This window comes from Panthera tigris, chromosome D2, assembly GCF_018350195.1.
Source record: "Panthera tigris isolate Pti1 chromosome D2, P.tigris_Pti1_mat1.1, whole genome shotgun sequence".
Taxonomy (NCBI): Eukaryota; Metazoa; Chordata; class Mammalia; order Carnivora; family Felidae; genus Panthera; species Panthera tigris.
Genome location: NC_056670.1, coordinates 31,850,078 through 31,870,228, shown reverse-complemented (window position 1 = coordinate 31,870,228; position 20,151 = coordinate 31,850,078). Strand labels below are relative to the sequence as shown.

Here is a 20,151-nt window from a genome sequence, read left to right as displayed (position 1 = left end):
GGGTCGAGGACACGGCTTCTGCTGAGCCCTAGAGAAAAGTCCTCTGGGGCCAACCCTGAGAGAACTGAGTGCACCCTCCCTGTCAATCGCTGGCACAGAAGTGGGTCCCCAAACTGGCACTGGGAACCCACCGGGCAAGCGTGGGACCAGCAGATGAGAGACTGCGTAGTCACGTCTCGGGTTGGGACCAAGGCGGGTGTTTGTACGGACTCAGCCCCCGCCTGCACCAATGCCCCGGAGGCAGGCAGGAGCCCGGCTGGGAGCAGGCCTGTGCAAGAAAACAGGCCACATCTTGCCCGTCACGCTCTGTACTTAGTTTCCCATGGTTACTTCGGGCCCTTTGGCCACAGCGCGTGTCGATGTTCCTGTTTTGCCCCAAGAATTAAAGATATGATCAGAATGGAGGAGAAATGCTAACTGGCCTTGGCCCTGCCCAGACAGGGGGTGCAGGGCTCTGCAGATTCCCCTCCCTGCTGCTGACCCCGAGGGCCCCAACCCTGTGCAGCGCCTCTCTGCTCTTTGCTGGGTTCCAAGAGGCTGGGAGGGGTAGGGGACCCTGGCAGTGGGTCCAGACCCCTGGGGGTACAGTGGCCCCGGGGTGGGGAGAGAGAAGACCCCGCTGGAGCGTTTGACTTGGTGGCGATGGGGAAGACTCTGTGTTGAGTGGCACGGTCGAGGAGGGCACCCACTAGCAAGGCATCCTGTGTCCGCACGGACGGGGACAGCAGTGGTGTTCGCGGGCTCCCCACCCTGCCTGGCACTGCCCCAGGGTCCAACGTGCTCGACACACAGTAGGAGGCAGCCCCGCCCTCACCTCGGACGGTAAGCGTGCCGGTGGAGCTCTTGGTGGGTGTGCCTGCGTCGCTGGCCACGACGCGCAGCTGGTACTCGGCAATGCGCTCGCGGTCCAGCTCAGCAGTGGTGACCACCACGCCGCTGCTGCTGTTGATGAGGAAGTCCATGCGGGGCATGCCCACCTGTATGCGGTAGGACACCAGCCCGTTCAGGCCCTCGTCCAGGTCGATGGCCACCACCTGCGGGGAAGCGGGGGCCGCGTGAGGGGTGGGGACACGAGGACGTCCCTCCTGAGAAGTGCCCCCTCCTTCCCGCCGACCCGTGCAGACACACCTGCCTCCCCCAGAGCCTCGGGCCACGCCACTGCTCCCAGCGCGCCTTCCCAGATGCTAAGAGGGCAGCGTGGCTCAACTAAAGGCATCCAGGCACACTGAGCGGGGCCAGGGGTGGGGTGGGGAAGGCACTTTTTAGAGTAAGAGTCCGGGTCACCACAGCCATCCTCTTCAAAACCCTGCTCTCCCTCCTTGCAAGCCCCCCAGATGGGCCCTGGATGGCTCGGGGCCTCCGGGCGCCATTGTGTCACAGCAGGCTTCCGGACTGCCGGCTGGAAGCAACAGTTACGCCTCCAGGAGCCCTTCCACCATGGGTTCCTCGACTACCCAAAATCGTTGGCGCTCTCCCCCCTGCTTCGTTGGACGACATCAAGATGACAGAAGGGGGCAGTTTTTAAAACTCCCTTGATGATTTACTGTTTGGAAAAAGTCATGTGGGGCCATGCGTAGGCAAGCCTCCTCCCCAATCCCTACACCGTTCCCACTTGCACCTCTAGCCCTGACGAGAGTTTTCCTGACTCAAGACCCTGATATACTCAGAGTTTTACAGAAGAGGATCGGGGACCTTTGAGGAAACGTGATAGTTAAAAATAAAAGCTTTGGATGACGAAGCCAAGACCCTCAAGATGGAGAGACGACATCAAGGTCACCTGGTCTAATTCACATCCAACAAGCTGGACAAGAGGGTGTCCAGACTCAACTTGAATGCTTCCCAGGATGGGGGGGGCTCACTACTTCTGACTTATCTGCATAGAGCTCTAATTCCTGGAGAAAGTTCTCCACCCAGCCAGCAGATATCACTTTCGGTCCAGGTTGTAGAGGAGGCTGGGGAGCGCATAGCTCCAGTCAGAAACCTTTCTGTATCTGAGGATACAGTTCCCAAGCTAAACACTCGAGCTCCTTCAACCGTCCTTTCATGCCTGAGTCAGCTCCTCTGCGAACTCAGAAGCTGTGCTCTCTTTGCTGTGAGCCCCCGGAGGAGAAACGGGCCTCGTTTGGCCCTCCTCCCGCCTCCTGTCTGGGGGCTCCTCCTCCTCAGGGACTGGCTGCTCTCCCTGGATCACAGCACCCCCTGCTGGGCGTTTGGGAGAATGTCCTGCTGGAGAGCTTGCTCCCGGGGATCCCCAGAGAAGGCTATTAATCCCCTTCCGCAGATAAAGAAACTGAGGCACAGCAGGCCTGCAAGGCATCACCAGAGTTACGCGCTGTGGCATATCCCGACAAACAATCCTGCGTTCTTCGAGTGGGGTCAGGCTAAGCCTCTGCCACTGGACCCCGCTGGGTCTCAGGCATAAACCCCCCACAGGACCCATCATGATGAGCCCGTCAGCTACCGTGGGTCTCCCGCAGCCCAAGTGCAGGTTGCTTTCCATGTGTGTCTGCCTGAAGCCCTGTAGCACAGCCAGGCAGGTGCTATTATGATCCCCATTGCACAGGTGGGAAAACGGAGGCCCAGTGAGGTTGTTTGTTCCATGCCACACAGCACACCCGCGGAGGAGTTGGGGTCTATTCTCATGTTGGTTGTACTCCAAAGCCTATGTTCTTCACCATGAGGGCCTTCCCCCGTTCCTAAAAGGGCGTCATTCTCCCTGAACGAGCAGCTTCAGGGCCGCCTCCCAGAGGGTGATGGAGCAGGAGGCAGAGGGGCTGGGTTCAAGATCAGGCCGTACCTCTTCCTGGCCGCAGGGACATAAGCAAGTCTCTTTCGGCCCCTGCAAGGTGGGGAGAGCACCCCCTACTCTGTGTGGAGATGCTCTGGGGCTTACGGGAGAACGTGGGAGAGTGGCCTGCCCACGGAGGCAGGGTGCCTGGGCTACGCCCACCAACCTTCTTTGTGTTCTAGACCCAGCCACAAGCTCGGAGTATGACCTCCATACTCAGGCCCAGAATTCTGTCAGCTCCCTTGGTACCTTCCCTCCACCGCTCCACATCCACCTGTCCTTCGAGACCCAGCTCAAGCCCCTCCTCCTCCAGGAAGCCTTCCATCACATCTCCCAGAGCATTGGCTCTCCAAGCCAGGCACAGACCGTCCCGTCTGGTGGTCTCGGCTGGCATCCCCTGCCCCCCTCTCCCACTGCAAAGCTAGACACCCAGGGCACCCTGTGCCCGTTTGTTGGCTGGGTGAGACGAGGTGAGGGAGGCAGACCAGGAGCTCAGGCCGGGAAAGGGAAACTCACCTGGTAGACAGAGACCCCCGCCGGGGTGCCTTCCAGCACCTCGGCCACGAAAGGCAGGTTCTGAAAAGTGGGGTCATTGTCATTGAGGTCCAAGAGGTTCACAAACACTGTGGCACTGCTGGTGGCTCGCAGAGGGGGCCTGCCGCCTGGGGGGTGAGGGGGAGAGGGAAAGAGGGGTGCGAAACGAGTCAGTGGGAGAGGTCCCCGGGGCCCTGAGCATCAGAGGCCACAGCCAAGTGGCGTGGGGCTACAAGAGACACATACAGTCAGTGACAGAGATGATAATCTTGCGCATCAGCTCCGCCTCGTGGGGGTCAGGGTTCTCCCGATCCAGCATGACGTGGGTGGTGCGGATCTTGCCCGTGCTGCTGTTGAGGGCGTAGAACTTGTTGGGCGGCTGGATCCTATACACCAGGGTGCCGTTCTCTCCCAGGTCCGGGTCCAAGGCCACCACCTGCTCAGGAAGAGACGGACCCTCCGTGGAGCCTAGCCCCGGTCTCTGGGCCCCAGGCTGCCTTTCCTGGGTGGTCTGAGCTGACACGCGGGTCCCTCCCCCTCCTGCGCCCCCCCCACCCCCCCCCCCCCGCTCCTCCCTCCTGCTCCCCCCCACCCCCCCTGCTCCTCCCTCCAGCTCTGGCAGGGCTTCTGATGGGGGGATGGCAGGCAGGAGGTTCACAAGATGGATCAGCAGCCGGCACGCACTTGGTTTTGCCCTGAGGCCAGTCCCCTTCCCCACGTAAGCCCCAACCTTCTGATTCGTAGAAGCAACAGCCTGGGCCAGTAGCCAGCGGGCAACACCGCCAGCACATCCTGGCATCGTTCCTTCCCAGACACGTGGGGCGACACGTTCATGGGCTCTTGGGGGAGCAGGGGGTGCCCGGCAGGCCTTGGTCATGGAACTCTTTGGGGACTAGGAATTCTTTGGGAGGTTGAGAACTTCTCAGAAGCTTCTGAAACCCTGGATTTTGGGAACTGGATCCTCCTCACTGAACCTTCTCTTCCTTCTTTTGGACTTTTATATATTTATTTATTCATTCATTCATTCATTCATTCTTTAAAATTTACATCCAAATTAGCTAGCATATAGTGCAACAATGATTTCAGGAGTAGATTCCTTAATGCCCCTCACCCGTTTAGCCCATCCCCCCTCCCACACCCCCTCCAGTGACCCTCAGTTTGTTCTCCCTATTTATGAGTCTCTTCTGTTTTGTCCCCCTCCCGGTTTTTATATGATTTTTGTTTCCCTTCCCTTATGTTCATCTGTTTTGTCTCTTAAAGTCCTCATATGAGTGAAGTCATAAGATTTTTGTCTTTCTTTGACTAATTTCACTTAGCATAATACCCCCCAGTTTCATCCACGTAGTTGCAAATGGCAAGATTTCATTCTTTTTGATTGCCGAGTAACACTCCATTGTCTATATATACCACATCTTCCTTATCCATTCATCCATCGATGGACATTTGGGCTCTTTCCATACTCTGGATATTGTAGATAGTGCTGCTATAAACATGGGGGTGCATGTGTCCCTTCGAAACAGCACACCTGCATCCCGTGGATAAATGCCTAGTAGTGCAATTGCTGGGTCGTAGGGTAGTTCTATTTTTAGTTTTCTGAGGAACCTCCATACTGTTTTCTAGAGTGGCTGCACCAGCTTGCATTCCCATGGACTTTTATTATTTTTTTAAATGTTTGAGAGAGAGAGAGAGAGAATGAACACAAGTGTGCGTGGGGAAGGGCAGAGAGTGAGGGAGAGAGACAATCCCAAGCAGGGTCCACACTATCAGCACAGAGCCCAACACGGGCACAAACTGTGAGATCATGACCTGAGCTGAAATCAAGAGATGGACAGTTAACCAGCAATTTGAAGAGAATCAGGCTTCTGTGACCCCAGGAATGACAGGGCAGGGGAAGGGAGTCCTGTTTAGAGGGTGCGTCCCAGCAGGTTGGGGCTGCTGTGGGGCTGGGGGAGGGGGAGGCTGGAGGAGAGTGGGGGCTGAGTCTCCCTGCCTGAAAAGGGGGAGGGCCTCGGGACAGAGGCCCCTTTACCTCTCCAGTCCCCCACACTTGGCTCCCCACTTGTAAGCCTCACCCCAAGAAGGGATCGACCTGAGTGCCCTGGGTTAAGAGGGCACAATCCCCGCAAGCCATTTCCTCCCTGCCCCCGTGCCTGCCAATCTCCTGCTTTTTTGGGAAACTTCTCTAGCATCTACCCACTCCCGCCAAGGGGAAAGCAGAACTCAGAGAGGCACGGGCAAGACTCAAGGTCACACAGCACCAGCCCTGGGGCTGACCCAGCTCCCACCCTGGACTCCTCCTAGGGTCCCAGGACAGCAGTCCCCGCCCCTCAGCCCACCCCTGCCCTTGCTGCAGAGCTCACTGTGGTACCAGAGGTGGACAAGATCAATGGGGTGGGGGGATGGGGACCGCAGTCCCCAGCGCTGCATCAGGACGGTGTCATTCCTAACTCCAAGACACTCGGCGATGACAGCCTAGCCTCGTCAGCTCCTTCACCTTACTTGATGTGGGGCCTTTTGTGCTTTGGCGGCAGAATCTGTCCCTCTTCTGGCTTAATCCCCAGCCGGAGGCGTCTCTGGGGCCACCAGACCAGAACAGACAGATGGGCTGCCCTGGCCACAGGCCCCCATCTTGCCCCTGGGCCCAGGAGTGGCCAGGGAGAGAGGCCAGTGCTGGCGCTGAACCCTGAGCCCTGCGGACCTTCCTTCTGTTTCAGAGAAGCACACTGGATCCCCTCCTGGCCTGGCTGCACCCGGGGGCAGGGATCGGGGGAGGGCCCCGGCCTCCCGGGCCTGAGGGGCCCTCGCTGTGCTATGGGGCACATCACCTCAGTTTCCCCAGCCTCGATAAAGGGGACCCAATCACCCCTGTGTTGACAACAGGAGGCGAGGCAGGGCTCTCAGGCACTCCGGTGTGGCTTCAGCCCGGCAAAATCATCCCACTGACGGACAGAGGGGACCAGCAAGCCTCGCATTTCTACAGCGCTTCTTTCTAGAGGAGGAGGGGGAGGTTCTTATCACCGTTTTTCTGGATGGGGAAACTGAGGTACAGAGCAGTTCAACGATCTGCTCCGGGCTAGCAGCTAGTTGCTGAATATGTAGAGATCAATTTTATCTGGGATGGGGATGGGGGCTTCTCGTCTTCTCTCTCTGACCGGAGAGCCAGAGGTGGGCCCAGACTTCTGGCCTCGAGGGCCACTCCCTGGTCTTCGGGCGGGGTTGGGGACACAGGGGAGGGCTGCTGGCTGTCACCCCTCCCGCAGGCTCCCTCCTGGTCACTGTGTAAAGTCTCACCACTTTCCCTCTTCATTTCCCATTTCACACTGTCATTTTTCTCCCGGCCTGACGGGGAATAATTCTCTCCCTCTCCCCTCTTATTTTGCTGGAGGGCTTTGAAAGGCTCTAAATCAATGCCCATCAGCCAGGTCCTTGAAGGAGCCTGCAGGAGCTAGGAGGGAGGCTGGGCCCAAATCTCACTCGCAAACCGAGAGGGGCCATGCGCGGGCTCGCCCTGACGCAGGTGCATGCCCTGGGAGCGCACAGGTGCGCAAGCCCAGACCACCCCCGGTACACCAGGATACAGGCACACGCTTGTCCACATGCAGCTCTGGAAAGTCAGTGGCCTTTGGGAGAGTTCTGGGCCACACACCCTCATCTCCCTCTGACAAGGAAGACCCAACCTGACCTGGGAGGACTGGGGGGCCAGGTAAAGCGGGGAACAAAGTCGGAAAGACCCTCAACAACTAGCATTTGACCATTTGTGAATTCTTTTTAATTAAAAAAAATTTTTTTTAATGTTTATTTTACTTTTGAGAGAGAGAGAGAGAGAGAGAGAGAGAGAGAGAGAGAGAGACAGACAGTGCAAACAGGGGAGGGGCAGAGAGAGAGGGAGACACAGGATCCAAAGCAGGCTCCAGGCTCTGAGCTGTCAGCACAGAGCCTGATGCGGGACTTGAACCCACGAACTGTGAGATCATGACCTGAGCCGAAGTCAGACACTTCACCGACTGAGCCACCCAGGCGCCCTAGTTTTTGAATTCCTACAATGCACCTGGCACCATGCGAGGCACTGGGGTTCAACAGCAAACAAGACAGGTATGAACCCAGAGGAGGAGGCATGGTGACGACAGCTATCATTTCTCTGTTACTCACCCCATGGCTCATTAAATACAAACCACAACTCTATTCGTGGGGGCTCTCACTGTCCCATTTTCTAGATAAGACCATTGGAGCACAGAAAGGTAAGGTGATTTGCCTAAGGTCACACAGCTGATAAGGGATGTGGCTGGGATTAGACCGTAGACATTTTGGGAGCAAAGGCTGCTCTCTTAATCCCTGTAGTGTCTCTGAATAAGCAAGCAACCTAATAAACAAATGAACACAGACGTGGGATCAGCTCTGGAAGAAACAATGTAGAAAGCTACCTTAGGCAGGGTGATCAGGGAGGGCCTCTCCGAGGAAGTGGCATTTTAAGCTGTGGAGGAGAATGAGGCAGCCGTGGGAAAAGCAGGGGTGAGGGGTAGAGGGAGAGGAACGCTCTGCAGGGGGGGAGCAGGGGGTGGAAAGCTCTGAGGGGAGGAAGAGTTTAGCGGATTGGGGACGGGTGGGAGGACATGTGTCAGATGGGCAGCCCCTATGCAAACATGGCCTCCTCCCTGATGTCACTTGTCCTGGGTCAGCTGTCCCCCTCCCCACCCCCAGCTCCCTTTCTCATATCTCAGCCACAGCCCCCACCTCACCCAGGGCCACTGTGTGGCCTTAGAAGGCCTCAGGGAGCCCCCCCCCCCTCCCGCCAACAGCATTACAGTGTACCCACATGTAAATGCCTAGACACCATAAGATTTAGCAGAATTTCATGACTATCTCTTTTGAAATTATTTTGCTATGACACCTTTGACTAATGTATGGGCTTCCTGATTCCTGATTTCCTGGAAACGATCACACATACCTGGGAATTCCAGAGAATTCTGAAAATTCTCAAGAATTACAGAAAAAAAATCTAACTGACAATTTGTCCTTAAGTGCAATGAAATTTTTTCAGATGCTGAATCTCATGATTGCTGAAGTTGTCATTATATATTTGGCTAGACGTTTGACATAATAAGTTTTAATTTTGACTTTGCCCTTTTCTCTTTCAACTTCTGAGTCATGACACTGTAGGGGCGGGGGGCATCTCAAACACTAGCAGGGGGCCCGGAAACACTGGAGTCCCCACCCTGTGGGAGGAACGGCCATGCCAAGCCTGTCCTGAGGGGTGGGTTCACATGTCCGACTCCCCAGAGATAAAGGTGGGGCAGGTCCGTCTGCTAAGAACTCTGGCTTTTACACAGGGCGAGATGGGAACCAGTGGTGGGTTTAAGCAGAAAAGTGACATAAACCTCCCTGAAAACAGAGGGGAATATCGTCACTTTCTGTGCTTCTAAGGTTGACGGGCACAGGGCCTGGGACATGGCAGGTGCTCACTGAAGGTCTGCCGAGGTTCCCGGGGAGTGAGAAGACCCTGGGCAGCAGGCCCCTGGCCCACTGTCCACACCTGCTCACAGTCCAAAGGCTGCAAGGAAGGCTGGAGACCCGGAGAGCGCCACTGGGGACCAGATCTGGGAAATGCCCAAGGCCAAGTGCAGTCCCAGTCCAGCAAACCTTCTCTCTGTCTGGCAGGTGGACTCTTCAAACATGGCACCTCTGGCTAGTGTCCCATGCAGCCACTTTCTCCCAGGGACACCTGTCTCACTTGCCTCTCAATGCCCTCTGGGAAGATTTTCTCAGAAACATAAAGCAAAGGTAAGGGTTGATCAGGCAGGTGTTCCGAGGTAGGCTCTCTTGGGGTCCCGGGCTGGAGTGGTCTTGGACTAGAGCCCAAGTGCCCACGAGATGGCAGCAGAGAGTGCCCACAAGGTCTAGAGCACTTGAGACAGCCAGGAAAGGGCCCAAGGTAGTGGTTCCCAAACATGGCCCTGGGCTCCAAGGAGTCCTCCCACTGGGGCTTTGAAAAACTAGATCCCAGATACCTGACGCAGACCCTACTGGAATGTCTGGGAGGGGGATCCACCCACCAGTTGAGAGCCATTCAGATCTTGAACACATGGAAAGGAGGACAGGAGACACCCTTCGAGGCTGACAGCCTTACCAGTCTAGACCAGTCCTACTGGCTACGGCTGATGAGGGGCGGGGGTGGGGAGGCTAAGCCTCAAAGGGGGTTGGGCAGCCTTCCTGGAGAGCTGGATATGAAACGTGCCCTTCTTCTCCCACCCCACACACACTCTCCAGTTTCTCAGGACCTGGCCCACCAGCCAGGGCTCCCTGAGCCAGCAGGGATGTAGGGCTGGACCAGGTAGTTTCCAAATCAGACAGACCTGGGTTCAAGTCCTGATACAACCTCTTACTAGCTCTGGGACCCCGGGCAAACCCCTCAAACTCCAAGTCTCGGTTTCCTCCACAGTGTGATGGGAGCAATGAGTCTACCTGCCCCATCATGAGGATGAGAGAGAAATCATGAGAAGCCTTCGGGCAAAGCCTGGCATGTCGCAGACGTTCAGTATGTGGGGTTCTCATGGACTATCAGGTTCATGTTCGTCACAGCTGGCGGAGTGGCCATGGGGCTGGACACTGGAGATAAGCCACCTCAAATGAGGCCAAATGGGGCACAAGGGTGAGGGGAAGAGACAGCCTCACAAACGTGAACTCCAGAGCAGACCAAGTGGGGTATGCAACCCTGACTTTCCTCATCTTCCCCAGGAGGCTGGCTCCCTTCCGGACTCCTGAGGCTTTGGCCATGTCTCCCCTGCTCCCCACTCTGAGTCATACCCCTGCACGCAGCACGCCCAGGGGCCTGGGCAAACCTGGAATATTCCGGGCCAGAAAATCCCTGGGCGAACTTCAAACGCCCCACTGGGAAAGCCCTGGGGCCCGCCTGTGGGGGGAGCTGACCGGGCTCCCGCTGCAGTGACAGAAGCAGTGAGGGAAAGGTGGGGGGCAGAATCTATGCTGTAGGACTTAAGGAGGACGCCTGTAAGGCGCCTGGGGAGGGTGGGGCACTCCTTGTGGCCCGAACTGAGTCCCGGGGTCTCTGCCAAGTGTGGTCACTAGCTGAACCAGCCCTAGTTGCCTTGTCACTGTCCCTGGGCTGCCATTGCTCCCTTTGACAAAGCCCAAAGCCCACTGTCTCTGAGACCCAGGTGAGGGCTTTCCGCCAAACTCTGACTACCTTGCACCATGCAAGAGAGCTTCTGGAAGTCTGCTCCGTGGGCTGGCTCAGAGGGAGACATGACATCTATCAGTCCCATGTGGACCAGCCCACGGGGCTCATGAGGGAATGGTGGACACCTTCAGGAGGGCAGCCTGGAGGCTCAGCTGTCCTACCACCACTTACCGTGGTCACGTCAGAATCTGGAGGGGTCATCTCCACGAGGTTGATGTAGTAGGGGGCGTCCTTCCAGGTGGGGTGGTTGTCGTTGATGTCCAGGAGGGTGATGTTCACCTGCGAAGCCACGGGGGGTGGGGGGGGAGGCACCTGGCTGAGCTGTGCAAGGGCAGTGCCCACGAGGGGGACATACTCAGGTGCCTGCGGGGCATCTCGGCATTAATTCCACTGGTTCCACCCACTTTGGGGGCTTCGGGGCAGGCCTGGGCTTTCAAGGAGGGAGCCAGGTCCCTTCAGGAGACAGCTTAGGTGTTATCCCATCAGGAAGCAGAGGAATGAAGGAAGTGACCCCTGAAATACTTCCTGTAACCTGGGCCTTCTCTCACCCACCCCTGTCTTGGCGGAAGGTGACTGACAGTGTGGGGGGACCTAGTAGAATCCCCTGAGATTCCGTCAGTCTCAGCTACCAGCCAAGCAATTTCCCTGCTCCCCTGCCACCCACGTAAATTATTTATAGGACTCAGAATCCTATTAGCAGGGGCCTCCCATGACCGAACGGGGTACTGAGGGTTTTTCTGCCAAGTCTCTGGCCAAGAAATACTGACACCAGCCCCTCTGGCTGGGCAAGGATGGGGAGCAGCTGCGGTGGGTAGGGTGAGGGCTGTGCGGAGAGGTCGGGGAGGGCTCCTGAGGGGCAGCCGGAGAAAGCAAGGGGAGGGTCATGGAAAGGAGGTGGCTAGAGTGAGTGGTCAGTGCATCCTCCTGCTTCTCACTGCCCCCCATCTCTCGTGCAGCCCAGAGCCCGGTCAGGACCCTTGATGTCCCTTCTCTAGCTTCCTATATCTGAGGCACCTCGGTGGGATGACCAGGCCTTGGATGGGGAATCTAGGCCTTTATGGGTCCCGCTTACTCATGGTAGGGAAGTCTAGGCATCATCTCTCAGCACCAAGGTGAGGGGTGGTGAGGGTTGGGGGCCCTGCCTCCCGTTCTGAGCCACTCTTCCTGGCAGGAATACGTGCCCCGTGTAGGAGCCCCTAGGGAAGGGCCTATGGAGCACACGCTTTCTGCTTCTTGCCCCACTGGTCTTTGGGGGACGTTTGCTCCTCCCATGTGCCACCACGTCCCAGGTGGGAATGCCTTTATTTCCTGCGGCTGCAGCGGCCCCAGGGCTGACTCTGGCTGACAGTGAGTTGGTAACTGCCACCCTCACCCCGCTCCCACGTGCCTCACACTGCATCAGGACACAGGTGCACCCTAAAGATGGGCTGGGGAGCAGGGGTCACAGCAGGGGGCGGGCACTCACGGTGGCGATGCCGGTTTTCTGGTTGTGGCCCACGCCCCCGTCCACCGCTCGTACGATGAGGATGTATTCAGACTTGGTCTCACGGTCAAGCAGGGAGGTGGTGGTAATTTCGCCTGCAGGAGAAAGGGTTTGGGCGGGCCAGGGAGGGAGCAGGGAAGGAGGGAGAGAGGGGGTGAAGCCGTTTGCACAAGCTGACAGCATGTGTTTGCACGTGTGTGCATGTGCTGGGGTGTGAGGTGACGCTCGTGAAGGGACAGGGGATAGCACCTATGCCTTGGCAACCAGAAGCCAGAGGTGGCAACACCTTTCTGATCGGAAAGTCATTTTTTAATGTGGGAAAATCTAGGCTGATAATGGCCTTAGGGGATGGAGAATACGACAGGTCACAAAAGACCTCTCAAGATTTTTGACATTATCTTAGTAGCTCTATCACTTGAGACTTGCTACCTAAATCCTATGTGCCTCAGTTTCCTTATCTGGTCAGAAGGGAAAAGTAATAGGGCTGTTGAGGGATTAATTCGGTTGACATCACAGAAGGCTTAGAACAGTGCCTGGCGCTGTTTCTTACAGGACAGCACTGAAATGTATGTGTTTCACACATGTTCACCCTGGTGACTCATTACTGGACAAGTAACTTACAGTGTATTGAGAACAGTTATAAAAGAATTTCCTTAATTACCTTGTAACGTGATTATATTGCCTTGAGGTGTTTTTCCCCCCCAGTGTATAAACGAGTTATTTCATGAAATACAAGCAATTATAATTGACCATCGGGGCACCTGGGTGGCTCAGTCGGTTAAGCATGCGACTCTTGATTTCGGCTCAGGCCGTGAGCTCACAGTTTGTGAGTTCGAGCCCTGCATCAGGCTCTTTGCTCATAGCAGAGTCTGCTTTGGATCCTCTGTCTCCCTCTCTCCCTTGCCCCTCCCCCACTTGTGCTTGCTGTCTCTCAAAAATAAATGTTAAACAAATTTTTCAAAAAATGGATCATTTATCAGCCCGTTTTTGGCTTTTCTTTGTATTCTGGTATAACTAAAACATGGAGGTCACGCCGGGTCACGTGGCGTGCTGGTGTTTGACAACCGCCTCCCTAAAACAAGAACAAAAAGGCATTCGCTGATTTTCAAGTTGTAATGCTCCCACCAGGGCCACTGTAAGCTACTGATTGGATGGCACTGAACACAGAATGGAGGAGATGCTTGAACTTGGCTCTCAGGAGTAGCTGTGAGGTGGGCCAGCCTCAGGGCGTCATGGTAGGCAGGCCATTTACCAGCGCACACGGGCTACGGAAAAGAGCGATGCCTTGAGGACAGTGAGGCCCACATCTGAATTCTGATTAACGGCCCTTTCTACACGTTCAGCCTTGGAAAAGTGGGCCTCAGTTTTCTCATCTGTAAAATGGGTATTAGTATGCCTTTGGATCAAAGCTGTTGTGAGGATTATGTAACTACAGGTCAAGCTCTCCGCACTCAGAAAAGGCTTATTTCCTTTCAATAGACTGTGAGAATACCCCCAAGGCAGGGAATGTCTTTTTTTTTTTTTTAATCCCTCTTGCCTGCGCTGTGTGACCCGCGGCAAGTTACTCAACTTCTCTGTGCTTGGCTTATTCTACCATCAAATGATGGAGCTGGACCAGATGTCTCACATTTGCCTCCCTGCCACACTGGCAGATCGTCTGGTTTGTGCAGGGCTGAGAGGGGAGCTGAGCATGGGGACGGGACAGTGAAGGTGCTGAGGCCAAAAACAAAAGACTGGCAAAGGTCTGCCCACCACACCGTGCTCCTTGCTGGGGTGGTGTCGATTAATTGGCAGGGCAAGGAAGAAATTAATCTCTGAAAAGTTTTAAACGTGAACTTGTCGGTGTGATAGATGGCTACCCCTGTCTGGGAAATTAGATCCAATTAAGGCCACCTTTGTGGAGCAGGCCTGGCTAATTTGACCAAGGAGCTCTGAGGAAAACACACCTTCATAGCGGAAGGAGCTGTGTTAAGGGAGCAAGACTGCCTGAGAGGGGCTGGCAGGCCAGAAACTACTTCCCGAGGCCCCCTTCATCTAGGCGGGGCCGTTGCCTGGTTCCGGCCAATAGGACGTGGGCAGAAGTGACATATGTCACCTCCGGGCCTGGCCCATAGGCATCTCCTTCGACAGCACTCCAGGCTCTCTTCCTTTTTGCAGTGACCTTGGAGCCACAACGGGGAAGGCGCCCGGGTCCCAGAATCGCCATGCGGAAGGCTGTCCACTGGACGTGGTGCTGGACCGCCGTGTGAGTTAGAATCTCTGCTGTGTTGAGCCACTGAGATTTCAGGGTTGGCCCACTTGGCATCGGCAGTGCCCTTACAATACAGAATCGGGGACTCAGAAGCGGGGGGCCTTGCATGTCCACTAAATGGGCCGGGAACCCCAGGAGGGCAGGTCATGTCTGATTCCATCCTGCGCCCCAGCACCCAGCACGGCACCTGGTGGAGAGCAGGTCCCCACTGAAGCCTGAATACATGAATGAATGTCCAAGGGCCTCGTATCCCTTCCCAGCTTCTGATCTGGGGTCTATTGTTGCTTTTTCCCCCTCCCCCTTGCCCCCCCCCACCAGCTTCAAGGGAGAGAGATCTGGAGGGAGGCGTATGGGGAAAGGGGGAAGAGAGGTGAGGGCTCCGTGGGCTGACCAGGGAGCCGGGGATGGGGGCCTCTGGGTGAAAAGACCAAAGACGATGATGATGAAGACGTGATTCTGTCAGCACTTACTGTATGCCAGGGACCACTCTATGAGCGCTCCCTGCAATCACTCACGTGACCCACACTACACCCCTAATGTGACCATCCTCGTCCCGCAGGGGGGAAACCAAGGCTTACACATTGTTAAGAGGAGAAGCCAGAGTTCAGCAAATAGGTCAGCCACTGAGGGAGGGGGACATGGAGGCTTGAGGAAAGAGAGCCCCCAAAGGGTGGCATGTTGGCCAGCTGTTGGTAAAATGGAACACATTTTAAACCCAACAGGCCTCTTCACCATTGAAAGATACCCTGAAGTGGGTACATTCACGTTCCAATTTTTTTTGGGGGGGCGTGTAGGATCAGTAATCACACTCAGGTTAATATTTCAGGGATAAGACCAGGCGTTCAAAGCTGGCATGCTCCACACGAGGGCTTCCTGTGAAAGGGAGAGAGAACTTGGCCCAGGAGCAGGACCAGGGCTGGGCGTGGGGAGCCGGCCTGAGGTGAAGGTGACGGGGACCACGGGGCACGGCGGGGGGGGGGGGTGCTCACCTGAGCGGGCGTTGATCCGAAACTGGGAGGAGCCCTCCAAGGAGTAGATAATGGACTCCTGACCGTACTCCCGGGAGCGGTCCAGGTCCGTGGCATTCAGGAACAGCACCGTGGCCCCTTTCGGGAGACAAAGTGGGGAACGCTCACCCCGGGTTTGCGGCCCCAGGCCTTGGGAGGGGGACCCGGGACCTCCTGGTGACCAGCCTTCAGGAGTCAGGGAGCCTGCTGCTGGGGCACCCGGGGATGAGGCGGGGAGGCTCGACCTCCAGAGCTCCCTGGGCTGCGTGGGGACAAGGCTCCACGAAGGGGGTCCCGGAGCCTGCGGTGGTGGTGGCTTGTGCCAGAAGCTCGCGACCCACCACTGCTATCCACCTCTCTCTGGCCGCTCGCCATGTGCAATACACTCAGACTGGCTTTGAGTCAAAAAGAAATGAAGCCCCATGTTACATGATGCCACATTGACCGTATTCAATTTCGGTCTTGTTACATCTCATTCACAAGGGGAATTTATAAGGGATTTTATTTTCCCTGTACTGTCTAGTGAAGGCCCTCACCTTCATTTCCATCTCCTGAAATCCGGGGTCGGGGGATCCGCCTTTCCCAGCTGTGCTCACCAGACCCTCATCGGTCGGGTTTGGGGCTCCAGCCCCCTCCTGTCCCCACTGCCACCCGACTGCCCCACTGAGGAGGTTCGGTGTATGACGCCCAGGCTGGAACCCCAGGGGACCCTCTGGCAACTGTCTGAGCCTCAGCCTCTTCCTCTGTGAAATGGGTCTACCTGGAAAGAGAGCCAGCTTGCGGGGTCGTTGGTGAGGATGGGGGTGGGGGGGAAGCAGGCCCATGCAGGGTGCAGGCCCGTGGCAGCTCTCTCTGAGCCACAGGCTGCCGTTACTATTGTGTGCGTGAGTCAACAGTCCCTGGGGGTCCGAGGGGCCAGGCAGACGGCTGTGAGATAGGCAGGTCATTCTGGCCCCTTCCGGGGATTGTGAAGCCTCTAATCCGACTCTCAGTCTCACCCTGAGCAGGAGGACAGGTACACAGGCCCTGACACACCCTTTATCCAAGCACAAGCTGGAAACGGACTAAGTGCCATGACGAAGTCCTCTCCTAAGCAGAGGTCACGGGGACAGCAGGGAATGCACGGGGGTAGCTTCAGCAGTGTTATTCTCTAGGAGATGCCCGACTGGGACAGGGAAGGGTGGGCTGGGCACAGCCTGGCACCCACCCAGAAAAATCATCAGATGCCAGGAAGGTACCCGGAGACTCCCTAGAGGAGGCTCCATGGTGCCACAGAAGGTCACCCCTGCCACCTCCGGATGCTACAGCAATTCCTGATAGGGCGGTTTCCCCACTAGAACAGTCCGCCCTGGGTGTAAGGGTGAAGCTGTCAGGAAGGACGGAGCAGGTCCCCCGGAACCTGAATGTGGAGCTGGTGGCCCCGGGTCTGCAAGCTGGGCCCTGCCACCAGAGACGCAGCCGAGAGATGAGCGGCCCACTCTTGTTCTCACGTATGTACGCACAGCATCCTTTCAGGCCACCCCCTTGGCCACCCTGGCCCTGGGACCTGCCTCACAGCACTGGGATTCAGTACTCTGTATACACTCACTTAATCAAGGTTGTCGGATTACTGATGGGTGACCATTCCCGCGAGGCTGCAGCTGCGGGAGAGTGGGGACCAAGTACCCAGCGGAGCGCCTGCACATAGTAGGGGCTCGTGCTCTGTAAATGGCTGTTGGCTGGCAGATGACTGGACCTCTCCAGAGGCTCCCCTCGCTTGTCTTGGGGGTGTCTGTTGGCTTCGTGCCCTCACACCCTCCCCCGCCCGAGCCCGTACCTGCCATGATGTTCTCCACCACGGAGACGAAGTAGGCAGGCTTGCTGAAGGTGGGCGGGTTGTCGTTCTCATCCTGGAAGGAAAACAGACAGGTTGGAGGGGACAGGAAGGCCTGCAGGGCTGGTCTGTCGGCCAAGGGGAGGCTGGGCGTGGCTGGCACTGAGGGGCTTTGGCCCTCGCTGGGGGTGCCCGCTTGCAACTTCCCTCCCAGCTCTGCCAGGATGACGGTGGAAGGTTCTAGAACCCTCCTGGCCCCCAGAAATGAAGGGAGCAAGGAGCACTCTGGCCCGGAAGATACAGAAGTGTGCAGTGGCAGGCAGGCAGGGTCAGGTGGCTTCCCAGAGCCCACCTCGTCCAGGTCTTGAGCAGTCCTTCATCTGGCCCAGCCTTCACCAGCAAGCAGGTCAGCGGGGCAGTGGTCAGGGCCGGTGTGGGCCGAGGGGCTGAACAGGCACAGCCTCTGCCTCCTCTTGGCTCCTCTGTCTCCCTCTTGCCCAGCTAGGGGCGACTTCCCCCCACCTTGAAGACTCTGGTCCTCACCCACGGCTTTTTGTAATCAATCAGTGAGAATTTCTGCCCGTTCGCCTTTTGGAGGAAGCCCCCACTGGCCCACCTGACTCAGAGCCTTCTCCCCTTCCCCTGGGAGCCGGGGAGCGGGGGCAGGGGGACTGGGGCGGTGGCCTCTGGGGGAGTCCGCAGTGTTCGCGGCACTGCCCCCCCAGGGCCTCATTCCCCAAGGAACCGGGAGCTCTTGGAGGGGAAGCTCCTTTTGCTGGAGTCCCTTCTAGCTGAGCAGCAATGAATGAGGGGGGATGGGGAGAGAGAGAGAGAGAGGCACCAAAGCTGCTGTCCACCCCTTGGGACTTAAGACAGTCCCATCCTGCCAGACTGTGGGTGCCCAGAAAGGAGTGGTGCTCCCCCTCTTCCCCCGCCTGTCCCCGGGCCCTGGGCTGTGCAGCAGCTCCCCCGCCTCAGAGAACCCATGGCGTGAGGACTCGCCTGACGTCCGGTGCCCCAACAGCCTGCCTGGGCATCCCTCTGGTGCAAGCGTGGGTGCCCCATATACGGATAGATCGAAGCCTTCTGCTTGGCTGCGCGAGACGGCGTCGAGAATGTCAGTGACAGAGCACGAGGCAGAAACTTATTAGCGGTGATATTTCCCCGGATCCTGGCACTGCATTCGCTATTAGTTCTAATTCAGCGGCTCCCTCTACAAAAGCTTATTGTCCCCTAATGGGAAATCTACAAACCGAGTTTGACTTCTTTATTAAAAACCAACAAGCAGTGGGTGAAAAGGAATCACCTGAATCACCTGGCCCCTCTCGCCCGCCTCCTTTTCCCTCAGGAGCCCTGTCGGCCCGATCTGCCTCTCCCCACCCCCAGCCTGTGCAGTGAGTGCCACCATAAGCTACTCATCTGCACTGGGTTTTTCTCCGCCCCCCCCCCCCCCCCCAGTTGAGAGAAAATCCCTTTGGTGGATGGAGGCAGCAGCTTAGCCAAGTGACAGCTACTTAAAAATCACCCACATGCAAAATCAGCCCAAAGGCGGTGACCTTTTCAAGTGTGGTCCTTAGACACGAGCGACTCTATCATCCCAAAGCCCTGCCTGAGAGAGGATGTTCACTCACAGCCAAGGTGGCACCTGTCTTTGTTGCCAGACCGCCCCCCCTGTCCCGCCCCCCCTGCTGCCAGGGGCCGGGGCACACATGGAAGGAAAGCATAGGGCCCTCACTGACCTGCGTGACAGCTTTGAGGGGATTTGAAAATGACCCCTCTGCCGGGCTCAGGTAGCTCCAGGCCAAGTGGATTCCTGCCCCCACCCACCCCTGCACATGGAGACCCTGCTGTCTGGTCTCAGGGCGGGAGGCCACTCTTTGATTCCCAGTGAATGTAAGGTTAGCTTGGTTCCTTGGCCGCCCTCTTCCTGCTTGCCCTGGCTCCACTGGAGAAGCTGAGGCAAAAGGAGAAAGGGGCCCTTTCTGGGTTCCTCAACAGAACCACAGGTTGGCATAGTCCCTGGGTCTCAAGATCCCATCAAGGCAGAGCTTGGAAGGCCTTGCTACTCAAAGGGTGGTCCCCTGACCCGAAGCATCAACATTTCCCAGACGTTGTTAGGCCTGCAGAGCCTCAGCCCTTCCTTGGACTCACTAAATAAGAATCTGCATTTTAACAAGAGCTCCAGGAAATTTCCACGGACCTAGAGGAGTACGGGTCTCAATCACACGCAGAGGGCTTCAGGCCTTGGAGTGTGGTGGGGAGAATGTGAACTCAGGAGTCAGACAGGTCAGGATTCAAATCCTAGCTTACTGGGACCAGAAGCAAATTCAAATGCCACTTGCTAGCCCAAAAGTGAGGAAGGCGCTGGTGATCTGGGCCCCGCTCTGTTCCCCTCCTGAGCCTCACTTGCCTCATCTTTAAAATGGGATTAAGAGAGATTGTGTGATGTGCGAGCACCTCACATATTATTGGAGCTCAAGAAGTTTTCGTTTCCATTTGGCCAATTCGGCCTGCCCATCCCCGGGCTGGTGTAAAACAACCTCACCTTACTTCTCTAGACCTCCCCTATTCCCACCCTCTGCTTCATCCGTCTTCCCCAAACTTACAGGGGGTTCTTCTCTGTCTGGCCGAGTTCTCCGGAATTCCCGTTTGTACCAGAGACAGCCTGGGCACGGATGCTGCCGATCGTATGCACGTCTGTCTTATCAGCCGTGACGACAGCCAACATTACAGGTGCTGAGTGTCACCGGCATGATCTCATTTAATCCTCACGATAAGATCATGAGGCAGTACCACGATTATCCCTATTTTGCACATGAAGAAACTGAGGCCCAGAGAGGGTTAAGGACCCCAGGTCACACAGCTAGCGGGTGGCAGAGCCCTGTTTCAGAACCATAAACCTCCACAGCTACGTTCCTCCCTCCGTCCACAGCGCCCCCTTTAGGGCAGAACTGGCTTCGCAGGCACATTCGCCCATGTGCTACTGCAAACCTGCACACGCGGGGGCTGGGGGGGGAATCATTGCTTGCCTGGGGACTGGGGTTGGGGGGACGTCATTGCTTGCCTGGGCGGAGAACACC

The 20,151-nt window shown here is 56.8% G+C and overlaps 1 protein-coding gene across 1 annotated transcript in view; it reads right to left on the bottom strand.

The window, feature by feature from the left end:
• The window catches only part of CDH23 (cadherin related 23), a 365,372-nt gene that overhangs the window by 101,354 nt on the left and 243,867 nt on the right, over nucleotides 1-20,151 (bottom strand). The window contains 7 exon segments of the mRNA XM_042960117.1: nucleotides 815-1,034; nucleotides 3,305-3,450; nucleotides 3,569-3,758; nucleotides 10,689-10,796; nucleotides 11,983-12,095; nucleotides 15,241-15,357; nucleotides 17,075-17,147. Of these exon segments, the coding sequence (XP_042816051.1) occupies nucleotides 815-1,034; nucleotides 3,305-3,450; nucleotides 3,569-3,758; nucleotides 10,689-10,796; nucleotides 11,983-12,095; nucleotides 15,241-15,357; nucleotides 17,075-17,147 (967 nt within the window).